Raw genomic sequence first — 16,507 nt, forward strand, 5'->3', positions numbered from 1 at the left:
AGATGAATGCGTTTTGAGTTTTATTCTGTAGAAGACGAGACTTGAAAATCCCTCAAACCGTTGGCATCAACAAAAACGCTTCGAGCAATGTCCGCCGTTAATTTGGAGACCGACCCCGATGACCTGGTGGGCAACTCCTCATTGGTGATGATTTCATCTTGTGGGTCGACCATCTCATCTCCCTCATCATGTTCCAAGACCCCACTCTCACTTCCATTTTTCTGAATGGAAAACAATTTCGTGGTGCTATCAGCTGCCGATCCGTCCGAGGTGGAAACGAGCTTGGCCGTGTCTTCTTCTTCTTCCACTTCAGACTTGGGTTGGCATAAAATTTCAAGAATTTCCTCCACAGACTTGCCCTGTCTCTCAACTTGAGAGCACTCCTGACTTTCGGGAAGAACAAGATCTAGAAAGCGTCCAATATTTGCTTTGAGCACCTCGTGAAGACGTTCGAAATTTGATCCTGAAGCTCTTGAAGGCAAAACTGGGTCCCCCAAGGACGATTGCATGTCTTCCTGAAAGCCAGAAAAATGGTCTCAGAGACACTCGGTTCAAGTTCAGAGATCGCACCATCACAACTCTATCCTCCTAAATACTAAGAATGCACAAACCAGACAGATCTTGGCACATACAGTAAGTAAATACTGGCAGGTTCCCACTGTCAAATAGGAACGTCCAAAACAAGACTTGCCCTCGACTCACAATGGTCTTGGTGGGCGTCTCCGCCAAATATTGGTCCAGAACCTCAGGAACCTCGTTGGACATCAGATCAAGCTTGAGCGAGTCCTCTTCGCCGAGTATCCGGGCGATAGCATATCTAGACTGGGCAGCCAGACGTTCATATTTCATTCGTTGGAAAACCTGCTCCAAGAATGAGACGTCCTTTGACGAACCATGACGCAAGAGATGATTTTCTGCTGATTCTATGACGAAAAGAGCAATGACATTTTTGTAAAAAAAAAAAAAGAAGGCTGGAACAGTGAAGGCAATCTTCTTAAAAGTGTGAGCAAAGACCTTGTTCAGATAGGAACGTTGCACAATATTTATGACACTGCAAGAGTAGTTTTCGTGTCTGAAATATATACAGGGGTTTAAAAGAGAGGAGGAAGCATGTGGCCCAAGACCATTACCTAATTCGTGGCCTTTCCTTTGACCCTGGTTGGAACATGGCAACGACGACTCGTCAATTTCATTTTGGGACCTATCCTGAATGCGCACAGACGGAAGTGCTGAGCTGATTTCATCGCTGGCCTAAGAATGAGTCCAATTGAAGCCTTCAATACCGACTCTTTTCTCTCGCTTTTTTTCTCTTTCTTTCCCATATCTTAGAAATCACCTTGAATACCCTTTCCAACGAGGGCAACGTGTCCGTGGTCGGGAAGTCAAAAAGCGTGGCCCTCGTCCCCAGAATCATCAAAGACTCGGGATCTCCTTCATGATTGGATGAGGAGCTCCCCGTGGTCAGAATTGGGTCACGACTGCCTTCTTTCAAGCACGGCTCGCTCGCATGAGGATTCTGATCGTCTTGTACGAGATTGGATTGATCCTCGTGACTTTTCAGGTCGTTTCGTACTTTCCACTCAGTCAGAGTACTCAGACCCTCGGTGGAATCGGGAGGTCGTAAGTGTTCCTTTTCTTTGTCCGTGTGCACGAAACTCATTAAGGAGTTCAAACCTCCGAGGTCGTCGAAAGTGAAGCCTTCGTGAAAATCGATATGCTCAGAGGGAGACGGGGCTTCCAAAGGGGCTTCATTGCAGATTTCGTTGAAGAGAGACTCGTGATTGGTTTGTGCTGTCAAGGGCGCTTCCGGAATCAATTGACCATTTTCACGGGCGATGACCTCAGCAGCAGCTCGAATCACATCTTCATCCGATGAAGGTCGAGGCGGTGGCTCCACTTGAGGATTGTATTGCGGACTAGGGCCTGGGTTAGGGTGTCTGCCATCGGCATTGCTATAATATCCCGAGGCTCTCTCTTCGAACCCGGCATAACCGTGCCTTTGGGGAGCATTGTCCAGGTGTCTGGGTCGGATTGATCGGTTGAAAAACTGGGGATTGTTATGCAAATTTGGAAATGGACTTTCATGCTCATAGCTGGTTGAGGGTGGATGCCATTGATGCGGATTCAAAACGGCAGTGTAAGGGATCTGCTCATTAGACCACATCGGGTGGGGTCCCGGGGGCCTCTGCCAAGATGGAGCCAGAGCTCTGAAGCCGTGAAGCGAATGCCAATGGGCAATGTTCCTAGGGTAAGCATGGGGGTGAGCTTGATGAACGAAATGACCGTTCTGGGGGTGTGGACCCGGTCCATAACCCATTTGAGGCCACATATTCCTTCCAATGGGCTCAACGTGGTTGTAATGTTTCTCGAAGGGCTGCGGATGACGGTGATGGGCCTGAGCACTGATTGTCGAGTTCCAATCTAGATGCCTTTCGTGGTGTACCATCTTGGCTCCCGAACCATTGCCTTGAGAGGACAACTTCCGCTTTTTGCTCGTCCCTTCAGCATTTGGGAGCATCATAATGTCTTTCTTGGAATGCTGCTGAACAAAATTATTCAGGGCCGACACTCGACTCTTGTGAGACGACAAAGCGGGCGAAGAGCTGGAACTCGAGGGTCCTTTGGTAAGCGATGAAGTAGGGTCGTTAATGTAACAACGTTGGTGCTGTTGCTGTTGTGGTAGGCCTGCCAAGTGGAAGTGGTTCTCGCCTCGGTTGCTCACCCTCGAGCCACTTGATAATGATGTAGACGAACTCTTAAAAGGATCCTTCTGGCTCAAATTAGCTTGCGTTTCCTTGTAGCAGTAAGTGGTCGGGCCTCGATCTGCTGGTTGCTCAGGATTTGTTGGAAAGTTTGTATAAAGTTCCCCTCGACCTTGATGAGGGTCATTCATACGTTGCTGTCTGATCCCACAACTGGAGTAGCGCAGATGGTCCATGTGTTTCGAGTAGGAGGCGAACCCGACGTTGCAGTGGTGGCAAATGATCTGGTTGATGTCTCCCGCCGATCGGGGCGGAACCCTTCCAATCATCATCATGCAATTGTGAGGCGAAGCGGAGCCAGCCACGACAATGGAGCTCTCTAAATGAGCACGAACAATGCCGAGACAAATCGGTCTTGATCGGGACGTGCTGTAGGCAAGTTTGGGTAGACACAAAGGCCTCCCAGAGGAGAAGCAAGAGGAATCACGGCTGGTACCCCTTTTCGCTTGGCCTTCATTATCGCCATCAACCACTTCATCAGCATGGTCTTCATCCTCTTCGGAGAGCTGGAGGGTCCTCGACAAAATGGGCAAGCAAAGTTCGTCGATTTGGAGCCTAGATTCGTCGGCGGTGCCTTTCTTTGATTTGTGCCTCTTTTTACTTTTCTTTCTCTTTACCTCCTTCCTCAGCTTGACCTTCTTCCTTTGGAACCTTTTGTCTTGAGTCTGGCCATGGCGGTCCTCCTCGTCCGAGCTATGAGTATATCTTAATTTATGCCTGGCACGACCGAAAAAAAGTGAAGTCGATATTCCCCTTCGGACCGGAGGACGACCTCGACGAGTTTTGGCTTTGACCTCTTCCTCAGGGTCCAAAGAATCCTGTGAAGACATCAAGTTCCACGCCCATGAGGCCCGCGAAGGAATGAATGAATGCCCTGATCACTTACGTTTCTTTCACTCAAATAGAATCTCGAACATCGAGAACAAAGACAGACAGAAAAGCCAGGCGAGGCTTGAAGCCAGTCCAGGAAATCTCTTTGGAAGGCGAGCCTTTGAGATTTATTATTTACATGGTTTAAGCCGTTGCTGGAACATCCAAAACAGATCAACGTCTCATATGTCAGAGGAGCCACAGATTTTGCAATGCGACACTTCCCTTCTTCCCGGTAACAACTCATATCTAGAGGTGAAATAAAGGCTGATCAAATCCTGTGGTACAGCTATAATTCAGTTCACAAAATTACAACTAAACAATTCGAACGAACTTTACGCCGTACGCCGACAAATGATCTTTATTAACATCAACCAAGAATCGTTTACGTAGAGTGGTGAAAATGGAAGAAGACACGTAGCCTGATTTTGTGATTTTGAGTCATTAAGATCCAATTGTATTTCTGATTTCGTTTTGCTCAAAGGTATAACGGTACATCAACGAATTAGGTCATGACGTCATCACAGTAGATAAAAATTAGCCCACGATCACGCTCGCCACTACAATCATCGTTATAAAAAAGTCGTAATAAGACTCCTAGCCACATCCTTTGACACACAAATTCTTCACTCATTGATGATGCCCTCCTCAAAGGCATTTTCTGATTGACAATGAAAACATATCTTAATTCAAGCCTAGAACTGAAGATAGCTTGGTGCGAACGGGCAAATCGGCCCGCTCGCCACCATGATGATCAAAATGATTCTTATTGTTTTCCTCTTGATGACGTTCCCGCCGTTGATGATGCTTTCCTCGAGCCAGCGGAATCTCCACCTGGCGCAAATGTTTCTGATGGTGATGGAATTTGCCCGTTCGTCTGAGATGTCCACCTCGGAAACCATGTTTCAATTGATGAACATCATCCATGCGTACTTTGTACTTGTACGTAAGGACGGTCAGGAACATGCTAGTCAAGGTGATGGCGATCACCGTGCTCAAGATGCCCGAACTGGAGCTAACGTTTTTCATACGAACCTATAAATAGGTCCAACCACATTTGAAAGCTAGATAGTTTTCAATAATGAAATGTGTCCACAGTTTGCATAACTTACGTTGGTTTGGACACAGAAACACGATACAGCGTGATATTGTATGCGGATGCAAAAGAAACTACCGGGTTTAGGAACTGTCACAACTAAAGATGTGCCCGTTGATAAATTCCAGGTATCAGTGGTAGTGGTGGTGGTAGTGCGCAGTTTAGAACAAGTGCAAAACTGTTTTTCTATTTGTGCCTGGTTGCAATGTAACAAGTGGATTTACCAAGGCTTGTGCAACATTATGGTACGTGGCAATCCAGCTTGCTTCCTGATTTCATTATTTGGATGGTTATCATGGAAGGATTAGGGTTTGAATACGTTCAAGTTAAAAGAATCAGATCGCATGTTGTTGTTTGGCATAGAGTTCGGATCCAGAGAGTTCATTCAAAGTCCAACAAGTTTTGGAATGTTGAAACTTGCATCAAAGATGTGCACCATAACATTTTATCACGATTTTGAAGATGACCAATTTGAGTGTTACTGTTTCATCTTAATGACATCTCCTCAATTGAATGGAACGGATGGTTTAAGAATTCATAATTTTCATTCCATTGAATCAAATTTTAAGACATACTGTGGCAAAGGAAAACTTTGGGCAATCTTAAGTCCGTTCTAATGTTGGAGTCAAAACTTATGCTCTAAGAAGACTCAATAAAAAAACGGCATTAACCCCGACACAAAGGAGCTAATCCATTCATTTTGGGCTCTAAGACGCAAGGAATGTTCAGAGTTTATAACCTTTGGCACATGCGTATGATAAAAGTGAAAATCAAGACAAATAAAATGGCAGCGAAAACGCTTTCTGCTATTTTTTTTAGATCACGTTTTTTTTAGATTTCGCCATTTATTGGTATTTCTAAAAAAATATTTTTAACGACACATGACCAAGGGCGGCAAAAACTTGCTATGGTTGAAGTAAATTATCTCTTAAAGGATATTTTCCATATTCATATCCACTCTTGGCCTCATAGTTTGTGGTTATACACACATAAAGTCGGAATTGTGGTTGCATTTCATTTCAGTCCTAATCACGAACCACAATGGGGGATAGACCTTTCAAATTGAGAGTAATTGATCGGTGGGTTCGCTTAGTTTTGAGTGCTTTAACGATTTTCTTAACCCAGGGCAAAAGTCACTCAACCGATTATTGCAGTAAGTTCATAAAACTATAATCAAACAATCATTATGGAACTTGGAACAAACTTTACATTGACAAATGAACCCATGAATGAATCGAAATGAATATTCGCCATTCGTTGAAAAGCGAATTACAATTGCGTGGTAAATTCCATTCTAACGCCGCTTCAACCGTTAGCACCAAATTCATGAAAAGATTCTTTTCACATCTTCATCCTTTTTTGGCTTGTTTGCCTCAGTAATGGAGCGATTGTGTTATAAGCAAGGAAATGAAAAAAAAACCTTCCTGGAATATGAGAGGTAAGACGTAAAAGGATCACTGTTGGTGCCTTCTGAAAATGATTCTCCCCCCGTTAAAAGATGAGCTTGATGATATGGATATGAAAGTTTACTTTACGAGACACTATTGGAAAAACAAGTGCCACATTATATCTAATCCAATTTTAGCTTGAGGAGATCTGAATTAAGAAGTTAGGTGTTTCTTTTTTGCTTCTATTCCCTTCAGGTCACTTAAATAAGACTTAGCTTTTCAGTACTGTTTTACCCCTCTGTCAAATGATTAAAAAGTATCTTTTAAAATAATCAGAATTGCATACATTCACATGGATTCAGCTGATCGGGTTTGGTTTTGATGGAGCATTGGTACTCAAAGAAATTATGTTTGAATGAATCCCAATGGCAAATGAGGTGAAATTACACACATTTCAGAAATGCTTTTATTATGCCCAAGTATGAGCCATCTTTGAGAAAGTAAACAAAAGCCAGAAAGAACATGATCCTGGATTTCCACAATAAATCATTTGCTGTTTCAATATGTTAAGTAGAAAAAGGTCTCGCCATCACACTTAGATCTAATTGCTTGAAAACGGATTCACGGTAATCGAAGAATCGAGTTTTTTGCCAGGCTCCTTGACCCCTGAAATATGGATGAGGACGCAAGGGTTAAGAAGTACGAACTCCAATTTAATATCAATTCATTACATTCTCTTTCAAAGCATATTTGCCCCAAGTAGCTGAAATGACGTATTTCAATTTCTAGCTAGATCGAACGATCGCTCAAAGCGCTTTTGAGACATTGAAGCCAGATAAGAAGATGACGTCACCATCAAATTTTGAGAAGTCACTCGTACTTTTGAGGCTTAACAGTTCTTTGTCAAGAGAAAGATTGAATTAGAGTTCTAACTTATTCATTCATGAAAAGAATGATTCATATAGCAGTGCTATTTAACAAACTGTCACAGTTTAAATCATTAACATGCTTAAAAATATTTTATAGCTGAAAAAAAAGCTGGGTTTTTTTACTTAATCTCCCTACATTAGAATTTTCTACTTTCAAATGACATTTTGAAGCCTTAAAAACGCTTTTTGTCCAATATTGCGCTGCTTAGCATCTTAGTCTTTTTATACCTCTACTGTATGGAAAAGTTCTCCAGCGACCTCCCAAAATTTGTGGTGACATCATCAGACAGCTGCTACTTAAAGCTGTCGCTACATAACAGGGCAGAGAACGAATGAGCTCGCCCTCTCCTCTTCTGGTCGTCAAATACTTACTTAAAGCTGGTATCATAAACAAAAAAGCATCACCTCCAAAGGCAACATCTGTCTCAAGAAAAAACACGCTTCAGTCGATTTTTTTAGACATGGACTCGATGATGACTCTTTTTATCCAACGGTCTTTTTTGCCCCAATCATTTCTGGTTCGGAAAGCCTCTTTCGGCTCGAGCCTGAGTCTGTGTTTTTATTGCTAACATACCCGTGACACTAAGGTCACAATGTATAGGAACGATAAAGCATGGGATTGTTGCAAAGATCATAAGAATACCGTGGCGTCCTTTTTAAATCAATGTCTGACATTCGTTTTTAAATACCCCTCGTAATAACTTCTGCCTGGTCTGATTTCCATTTACTCCGTGTTCCGTTTAGCTGTGTACGTTGTTAAAGAATGAAAGGTTGGATGTCATATGTACGTAGAATTTTTTTTGCTAACTACACACCCATGCATTATGTAGATTGAGTCGATTCGTCAACAAAGACATATTGTTGAAGTATGTATTCCTCCCACACATGTGCTGCATGCAGCTTTTATATCAACAAGGGAAAGGCTAGATTGGTGCCTTGAATATTCTTTTGACCATTGTCTGATCCTGAAATTGTTTTTATAGGAAAGCCCTTGAGGTTAGAGTTAGAAAGTTTTGTTATCTCGGAAGTATGGGAGACCGAATCTTCGCGGTTTTTGGACATTCGTTGGCGACTGCCTGAAAGAATGACCCTTCAAGAGCACTTTGGATTCAAGTTTCGAGATGAAACGGGAAAACTCCTACGGGTAAGAGCCTCTATTTTCGAAAGCTTTTTCAAAGGAACCCTATTCACAAAGTAGGAACCAACTCGTCACACAAACGTCGTTGAAACTATTACAACGGTGGGAAAGAAGAGTATGTTGAATGGCGTTTTTGCAAAAAAATGCATGACAAGAGCGTGCATCTAACTCTGTAATTATTTGGGGCAACAGACAAAGCATGGATATGTATGGGGGGAAATCTGGAAGGTCTCTGGTGTTGAATGTGGTGGTCAAAAACGTTCTTGGCCTTCCATCTCGTCGGAAACGAGCACCTTCATTTCGTTTTATGGCTTTGGGTCTCGTCTTCAAATTCAATCCGAAACACTGCCTTTAATGGGAGTCTGTCTCATCGTCGGGCTAAGGGCTTTTGATCAAAGCCCTACCCTTTACACATTCTTACGCAAGAAGCTCAAAACTGATCTGAAGAGAGCTAACACATCAATTTGGTGTGTTTCTAGAGCCCCGTTTTGTCAATGGAACAAGCTGCATGTGGATACGATGACTCTTGTCGTTACCGTCTATCCATTTACCCATACGACATTTTCAAGCCTTGTTCCAAATACAACATTTCCATCCAAATCAAGGGACCTGACTTGTACTGCACTGAACCTAACGAAATCTACCAAATCCATGTCACAAAAACAGAAGGTAACCCATCAAACTTATCTAGCCCTCGTTTTTCCATCTGGGTTCCCAAGTTCTCTTCTTTGTTCCATCCAGCTCCACCTCCCGTGTTGGATCTCAGTTTTGTGAACCAAATCAACAGCTTTTGGAAGGGCCAAATTAAATGGATGCCCCCCGAGATCTCATCTTGTGTCCATTCCTACCGGTACACATTATTCATTTTTTTTTACCTTGACTCGCAGTTTTAATCAGATGTTTGAATTGTACAGGGTGGCATATTTGGAACCATCCAGTGGAACCAGTTTGCCTCGAGGAGGAACGTGGCATCAAGGGCAAACTATTGATCTTTATTATGATATTGAAGGGCTAACGAGATGCACTTCGTACCCAGTCAAAGTTGGGGCCGTGGCCACTGATGGGGCCCAAGGTGAAATGCACACCAAGACATTCCGCACGTGGGGATGCTTCGGATCCCCCCCTTTGGCACTGAAGTCAACAGCCGCCTCGTTGGCCCCGAAAAGTACCAATTGGTATCTGGTGCTTCTGGGCGTGAACACCATTTCTCACTTGGGCGCATTGGGGGGAAACATGTGCAAAGACAAATAAAAATGAACCGACCAACCGTTTTGAGTGCTGAACGTGACGGAGGTATGAAATGAAGGGGTGCCAATTTTTATCATATATTCATTGGTGCGTACACACAAAATGGGAACTATTTGCCGACGTTTGATTCTGGACACGGTCTTCATTGGTGACGATGAAATGATGTTTCGGTCGATGCATGTTTTTGACTTGACGAATGCAGTAGGTGTAAGGCATTGGAACGTTGTTTTTTTTATTTTATTTAAAAGCCAATAAAACCCCAATTTTTGCATCATAGCAAAATACAAGACGTTAATGAGGAAGTAATAGAGCTGGGGCGAGTCCGACAAAAAGTCAAAAAATCAAAGGACTCGCCCCAGCACTAGTAAATAGTGTTTCGCCATTTTTCCGATTGTTTTGATTAAAAATCCATTTCATGGATAAGAAACATTGACCCACACTCCTGTTTCTTGTCTTTAATTTGTATTTTGGGTCTCGCCAATCAACTCACCTTAGTTAGGCTATTGTTGTGGCGCAAAATTGCTGGCATTCATTTCGGTCTTGCCTATGCTTTGCTTTAGCAGCCCTAAAAACCTTTGTTTGTCGGGCGGAGTATTTTTGAAATTTTGCCAAGACGTACTAATTTTTAATTTAGGCATTGGTTGAAAAATTAGGTGTTGTAGCATAATCTATCCCCAATGAACATGGTGGTGTCCTCGACATCTTTTCCCAGTAACAGTCTTCAATAGTCTCCTATTTTTGTCTAACGCACTCTCATTATTTTAAATAAATACTACTCGGACATCCCTCCTTCGCCTTTTCGTAAAACAGTGAAACATGTTGAATTTCAATTCAACGGCTTTTATGTATCTTTAAAGTGGCAAAAGAGTATATTGCATTGGCTTGCTTTGATGAGTGAAGGTCGTGGAAGGTTAAAACAAGAGCTTTCCTAGTTCCGAATTCATTCCTATTCAGATCTGATTGATTAAGAGGCATCGTTTTCCCAACGAATTGAGGGACTTTTTGCGTATTACTACGTATTTGACTTCTCGGATCCAGGAATTGCGAGGTCATTTAATCTTACAATCATGTAATCTTCGAGACGCAGTACCTACCAAATGCTGAGCTCATTCTATAACATAAGTTGTACCAAGGGCTCTACATACTGTCTATGTATGTATCGATGTATCTATGTGTAGCGTTATTCCTTATTTAGGTTATCACGGCTTATGCCATGCTTATGCATCATGCTCTCTCGTTCCTCATATATGCTCTCTGTGTATATACGATCCCTTGTATCCATGCCCCAACTACCGTTCAATAAACAGTTTGCAATAGAGCTTCAACCAGAGTACATCGTCTGTCTGTTCACCGCGCGTCCCTAACATAACACTTTGATAATACTAAATTCCGCGACAAAATAAGACATTCAATTGGCTGGTTAGGAGATAATCATGATATTCGGGGAGGACACCATTGATAAGACATATCACACAAGTACAACAAAGGCGATGAACATGGAAGCTACCGCCACAGTCGATTGAAATCTCGGAGGGCATCCGACACATCCTTGGGTTCTTCGGCCGAGGTAACTTCCTTGTGTACCTTGACCAGCTGCTTCTGGGTGACCTTCTCGATCCCATTGGCATCTTTCAAAGGCAGACCCTTGAGAGCGGCTCCCAGCCAATGGCAAACACACGTTCGTTCCAGTAACATGAGCTCGAAGATCACATCCCCAATATCGTGGAAGGTGTAACTGGGCAAATTGAAGATGGCCGCCCGGAGGAGGGCCTCGACGAGCTTGGCCCCGAAGTTGTGTCTGATTTGGTCGACGAGGAGTCTACGCGTTTCAAAGTCCTCTTTCTCTTCCTTGGAGCGACCAGCATGGAAGAGATCAAAGAAGAACTTCATAACCGAAGCGTTAGCCTCTTTGTGGTCCAGGTACACGGCCAAAAGGCCACACTCCACTATCGAGGGCATGAAAGTGGTCTGAAGGAATGGGATCGGACAACGCTGAAGGAATCGGGCGTTCAAGCGGAAAAAGTCATCCACCGTGTCGGGGTGATTACGGAGTCCATTTTCTGCCTGCAGGATCTGGAACGTGGGTGGGAGAAAGGCCTCCATCATGCCCAGCAGGCCGGGGATTAGCGAGGGATTGGATGAGAATACATACACAAGAATCGAGCCCAGGTACAGAAAGCAACTGTGTGGATGGCTCAGATACACGTGCACCATCTGTTTAGCCCAGGGCTCCAAAATGGGCATGGCTTGAGCGCCCACACACCGCAGGATGAACCGCATGGTCCGACAGAGGCTCTCCATGATCCTGACGTCGCTCTGAAACGTCTCGCACGTCTTGGATATGACCACCCAAGCCTCTTGGACGACACTCACACACGGGTGACTCTGGTTTTCCGACACATTGGGTGTCACATGACGGAACACACTGGACAAGCGGTCAAGATAGAGAACCGGGTCGTTCTTGGAGTTCTTGGCGATCTTTCCGGGTGGAAGAGCGCCGTTGGCAATGGCACTCAAGGGGACGATCTGCATTTGACACATGGTGCTCATGGCTTGAGCGACTTGCTCGTTGGGAAAATCGGACAGAATGATGGCCACGCCTTTGATGAGACCGTTGGCCGCCTCGGGTTTCAGGTTGAACGAGTCCACAGCCTTGAGGATCTGCAAAAGCCCTTCGAAATGCGGGATCATTTTCCCACGACACTGAGAACACATGTTTTGAAGGGCTGTCGCGGCTTCCGAGGACAGCTTCGGATCTTGCAAGCCGGCCAAGAGCCAGTTGAGAATTTGCTCCAAGAACTGCGGGTGGGCATCGATCCACTCAGCTAGTTCGCCAATGAGCTTGAGGGAGGTGTGTCTGACGGCTATGTGAGTGCTGGGAGGAATGGCCAGAATACTTTCGACCACTTGTGCCGGATTCTCGTCCCTCGTGGGATGGACGCTCTTGGCCACGGCTGACATGATGAATAAAGCTGCCTCCATGATTTCCCAAGCACTCGCACCTTTCACATAGTCAAAGAGGTTCTTGAATACGTTGGAGGATCCCACGATGAACACCACATCCCGGATGAGCTCTCGCACTCGAAATCGGAACATGGTAAAGTCTTCGCCCTCTTCGAGGACTTGATCCATGTCAGGCTCCATCTGACAATGCTTGCACAAGGCCAGGATCAATCGGTTGATGTAAGGACGGAAGATTTGCGTAGTTTGCTCATCGTCTCGTTGGTAGAGCTCTTCTGAGAGGCGATGCCACAAGTTGAAGGTGATGTCCGGCATCTCGTAGTCCGGATGGCCACAACATACCAGGACAGAATCCAGGATGGCCATGCTGAAATGTGGCTGCTGTGGGGCTGAAGACATGATGCGATGCAAGGAGCTCTCGGCAAACTCGGTGAATATCCGACAAAAGTTCGTGGACTTGGACATGTCCTCGTGAGCCACCGAGAGAAGATAGGCCGGCTCCAATCGACGGATCAAAGTGAAAAAGGTCAACTCGAACTGACAGCTCTCGTTGGTCAGATTCAGGTCCTCCATGCGTTCCACAATCCCACAGATCAGATCTGAAGCCGCTTCGTGTACCATCGAGTGCTCGTCCACTTTTTCCAAGCTCAGAACAGCGTGCATGACCAACGGGTTGTTCTCCAAGCCCAAAATGGGGATGATGCCCAACTCAACCCACGAGGAGAGACATTTGAGCAAACTGATGCGGAAGGTGGTATGCTCCCCATGGGTTTGGGCTTGTTGCTTGGCTAAACAAGCGTGCAAGAACTCGGTGACAAAACCGGCCGAGCTGCGCAAATCCTCCATGATCTCACTTCGCCGATTGGCGCCCAATCGCAATTGTCGAGAATTGACTTCTTCCGGGACGAAGATGAGCAACTCGAGTAAGGCGAATTCCCGGGCTTGGGCGTACCGTTGGACCAGCTCGCCCATGGCTCCTTGCCACTCGGGCATTTGTAGTAATAGATCGGCCAGAGCCAGACAAATCTGCGTGGAAATGATGTGATTGGTGCGCTCGTCGACGCCATTGAAGTGCTCCAGGATGGAATCGCGCAAGGAGGTGCGAGCTTCCGGGGGCAATTCATGGAAAGAGGTCTGGATTTTGGTGCGCAGCGTCTGAGCCGCCATGTAACAGCTCTCCACATCGATTTTGCGATGTAAAATCTCATCCGATATCTGGAAGAAAATTAAACATGTCATGGTTAACTTGGCAAGGCAATCCTTTCATTCGAAGACTTGATTTTTCCATGTTTATCGGCAACATGAATGTTTTTTTCCAGTGAGTGAAGAAAGCGCCCCCGACTTCGTCGAGGGGCCGACAAGATAACGTAAAAAACGAGGGAATAGACTTTTAAGTGCAAAATTTAATCAACGTATTATTTGCTGAACATCGTATTGCTAAAACATTGTGACACAATGAATACAAATCACCAACTCTTTGGAGAATCATTTTCAATCCTGGAAGTTCAACGTTCTCAACACCCTTGACATCCAAATACGAATTAAGCAATGAGTTTTTAACTGTAAGCTTGAAAGAGCGTATGATAGCTTTTGCGATTATTATTCCCGTCAGAGTGTGCTATGGCAATGAATTTTTTTAAATCTTTTTACGATTTTAAGCATCTATTCAAAATTAACGGATAGAAGATTCAACGTTCAGAGATTTATAAAAGATATCTTCTTAACGTCATAGGAGGGAATGATGTAGTGATCATTGTAATTTAACATTCACGCTTATTAAAGGCTAAAGGTTTCCAAAAGTTCATTTTTGGAAGTTTGGCCCAACCATATCAACCTTGACCATCTCATACGTTTTATATGCGAAATATTCACGAATAAAAAAGGGAACGAATGCCCAAGTCCTTTACTATTTTTTGAGCCGTTTAAAGTTTTTGGTCTAGTCCGCACCAAGATGGGGCAGGGCGCTGAAAATGGAATTTGGGTTCAACGCCGGGTTCTAATTTACGTGATTTTGTAAAATCTTTTCTGAAATACCTTCTGCCATATATTTAGTTTGGAAATAAGGTGCCCAAACTGGGACTGAGGGCCACCGTTCAAGGCGAGTATCTTGTTGATCAACTCTGCTCCCGCCCATCTCCTTCAAAAGTTAAACGTCCAAAAAAAGTGACGAACAGACGAAAAACAGCTGTATTGTTTAATTCAATATAGATGTCCCTGGGCCCCAAGATCCATGCTTCCCATTTGAGCCTCATTGGTCATTTCTCCCCCAAATTTCCAGCGGGCATCCACCATCTTAGCCGTGCCCTGTTTCAGGTTCCCTATTCATCCAGCCGCAATCCATCATTTATAAGTGGCCCTTGCGTGTGCGGGTGTAGTCCCCGGTGGGCGTAGTCCCCAGGCGTGACCACTGAGTGGATGTGGCTAGATACCTACTTTCCAAGCAAAGACGGACTTTTGCCAGGCGTGAAGCCACAACGAGGCTTTCTCCTTCTCTTTGGGATCCGCGTGATGGTACAACGTCCGGATGGCCTCCACCACAAAGTCCGAACTGGGACACGAATCTAACGTGATCTCCATCATTCACATATACACCCACCCACACACACACACACTGGGGCTATGAGGTCGGGGGCACCACCGGCCGGGTGGGACGAGGCCACACCTTCAAGCTCGAGGTTCGAAGTTCAAAAGGAATGCGGATTCGACTCCCCCCAGCACCTGATCGAGTTGTTGGAGCCGTTGGAGGCGTCCTTCTAAGTTCGGGCTTCTAGCTTCTGACTGACTGGGGCGGACTGTTCACCTAGCTGATCAGGCTGGTGTTGCTGCAAGCATAGACAGCCAGCCAGGGGAAACAGACGAGGTTGCGCGACAACAATACAAAGGTTTGAGGCGCAGGACTTAGGGTGACCAGGTGGCTAGCTCGGAAAATGTCCTGATAAAGGGTTATTGGGAAATTATGTTAGATTTACTCATCGGGTGGTGTCCTGATGATCCGAATAATGTTTTTTTTGTGGACTGCCTTACCGCTATTGGGTCTTTAGGTAGCAGCGGACTGATGACTCGTCGGCCTTTTTTGAGAGGTGACTGGGCTATAGTTTTCAACATTGGCATTGAGGGGAGGAAGCAGCAGTATGCTTCGTCTAAATGCGGACAAACAAACATAGAAACCAGAGAAAACGCTCTAAAATGCCAGACTTTATCAAGAGATTATTAAATGGACAATTTATTGCCCAAAGTGGTGTGAAACAATGAATAAGCCATCAACTCTTCTGCGAGACGTTTCAACTTATCTATGGGGAAAATTCCGAACAGTTATGACATGCAAATCATCATTTTATGGTTTTTTTTATGGGTATCAGCTCAAAATTTTGAGCTGATAACCAAAGGTTTCAAGAACCAAAAGCTCTAGCAATTGTTCCCCAGCTTAGACTTCCGAAAAAAATGCTCTAAACCATGCAGGTTTCTGGATTAAAGCTGGTTACTGTGGGTGCTTTATTTCAGCTAATTTGTGAGGGCAAAGAGACATGACCAAATGCACATATTTTCATGTTTGCTCTTTTTTATGCCTAAAGTATTGAGGTTCTTGTTGCGTTTTCAGGAAAAGCTTGAGCTTTTGCCAAAATGAAGCAAGGAGGAATAAACAAAAACATCTGAATTTAATAGCTACTGTATCTATTTTTGAGGCCTCCACCATACAGGCTAGTCAAAAGAATGCAGTACTCTCTTTTATAGTACAAACATGCATACTTCCCAGAGAGCAGACACATTGATTTGTAGGCAGGCTTTAAGTTAGACATGGAAAACTTCTGGATTAAAAGGGCTTATCAACCCCATGTTGAAGAGCTAGCTAGATCTACTAACTCTAATTTGTTGGAGGGTTAGATATCATAAGAATAAAAAATTACTTTTCATGTTCCAGGTATCGGAAATGGTTGTGTATTGATAATATATATTTTTATGGATTTTATAGATCTTTTGCAGTTAGATATTTCCCAGTGTTCTAAATATTTTTTTCAGCTAATGTAGCACTTTTTCTACCTATTACAAGCTTTCAGCCGTGCATTCTTGCGCTCATTGATGGACGTTTTTTTCATTTCATTTCGAGCTTGTCCACC

At 44.3% G+C, this 16,507-nt stretch overlaps 3 protein-coding genes and 1 long non-coding RNA gene across 5 annotated transcripts; 1 reads left to right on the top strand and 3 right to left on the bottom strand.

Moving 5' to 3' along the window:
* Positions 1–7: 7 nt before the first annotated feature.
* Positions 8–3,879, bottom strand: LOC131884784 (uncharacterized). Its single transcript, XM_059232666.1, has 5 exons — positions 3,649–3,879; positions 1,337–3,580; positions 1,131–1,251; positions 703–923; positions 8–515 (listed from the first exon to the last, which is right to left on the bottom strand). The coding sequence occupies exons 1-5, from the start codon at positions 3,877–3,879 to the stop codon at positions 21–23; spliced, it is 3,312 nt and encodes a 1,103-aa protein (XP_059088649.1). The 3' UTR covers positions 8–20.
* Positions 3,880–4,058: 179 nt separating this feature from the next.
* On the bottom strand, positions 4,059–5,061 carry LOC131885970 (uncharacterized). Its single transcript, XR_009373890.1, has 2 exons — positions 4,745–5,061; positions 4,059–4,667 (listed from the first exon to the last, which is right to left on the bottom strand). It is a non-coding gene; the product is annotated as an uncharacterized LOC131885970 (long non-coding RNA).
* A 714-nt stretch (positions 5,062–5,775) lies between these two features.
* On the top strand, positions 5,776–11,354 carry LOC131884997 (uncharacterized). The gene is made up of 5 exons (XM_059232914.1): positions 5,776–5,881; positions 8,029–8,189; positions 8,663–8,852; positions 8,925–9,033; positions 9,098–11,354. The coding sequence occupies exons 2-5, from the start codon at positions 8,130–8,132 to the stop codon at positions 9,432–9,434; spliced, it is 696 nt and encodes a 231-aa protein (XP_059088897.1). The 5' UTR covers positions 5,776–5,881; positions 8,029–8,129; the 3' UTR covers positions 9,435–11,354.
* Positions 10,844–15,217, bottom strand: LOC131884996 (transportin-3-like). 2 transcript variants are annotated; one of them, XM_059232912.1, is made up of 2 exons: positions 14,826–15,217; positions 10,844–13,607 (listed from the first exon to the last, which is right to left on the bottom strand). In XM_059232912.1, the coding sequence occupies exons 1-2, from the start codon at positions 14,970–14,972 to the stop codon at positions 10,935–10,937; spliced, it is 2,820 nt and encodes a 939-aa protein (XP_059088895.1). In that variant the 5' UTR covers positions 14,973–15,217; the 3' UTR covers positions 10,844–10,934. The 2 variants fall into 2 exon arrangements, with proteins under 2 accessions (XP_059088895.1, XP_059088896.1); XM_059232913.1 differs by lacking the exon at positions 14,826–15,217 and adding an exon at positions 14,427–14,816.
* Between the last annotated feature and the right edge of the window lie 1,290 nt (positions 15,218–16,507).

Source organism: Tigriopus californicus, chromosome 8 (assembly GCF_007210705.1).
Source record: "Tigriopus californicus strain San Diego chromosome 8, Tcal_SD_v2.1, whole genome shotgun sequence".
NCBI classification, from domain to species: domain Eukaryota; kingdom Metazoa; phylum Arthropoda; class Copepoda; order Harpacticoida; family Harpacticidae; genus Tigriopus; species Tigriopus californicus.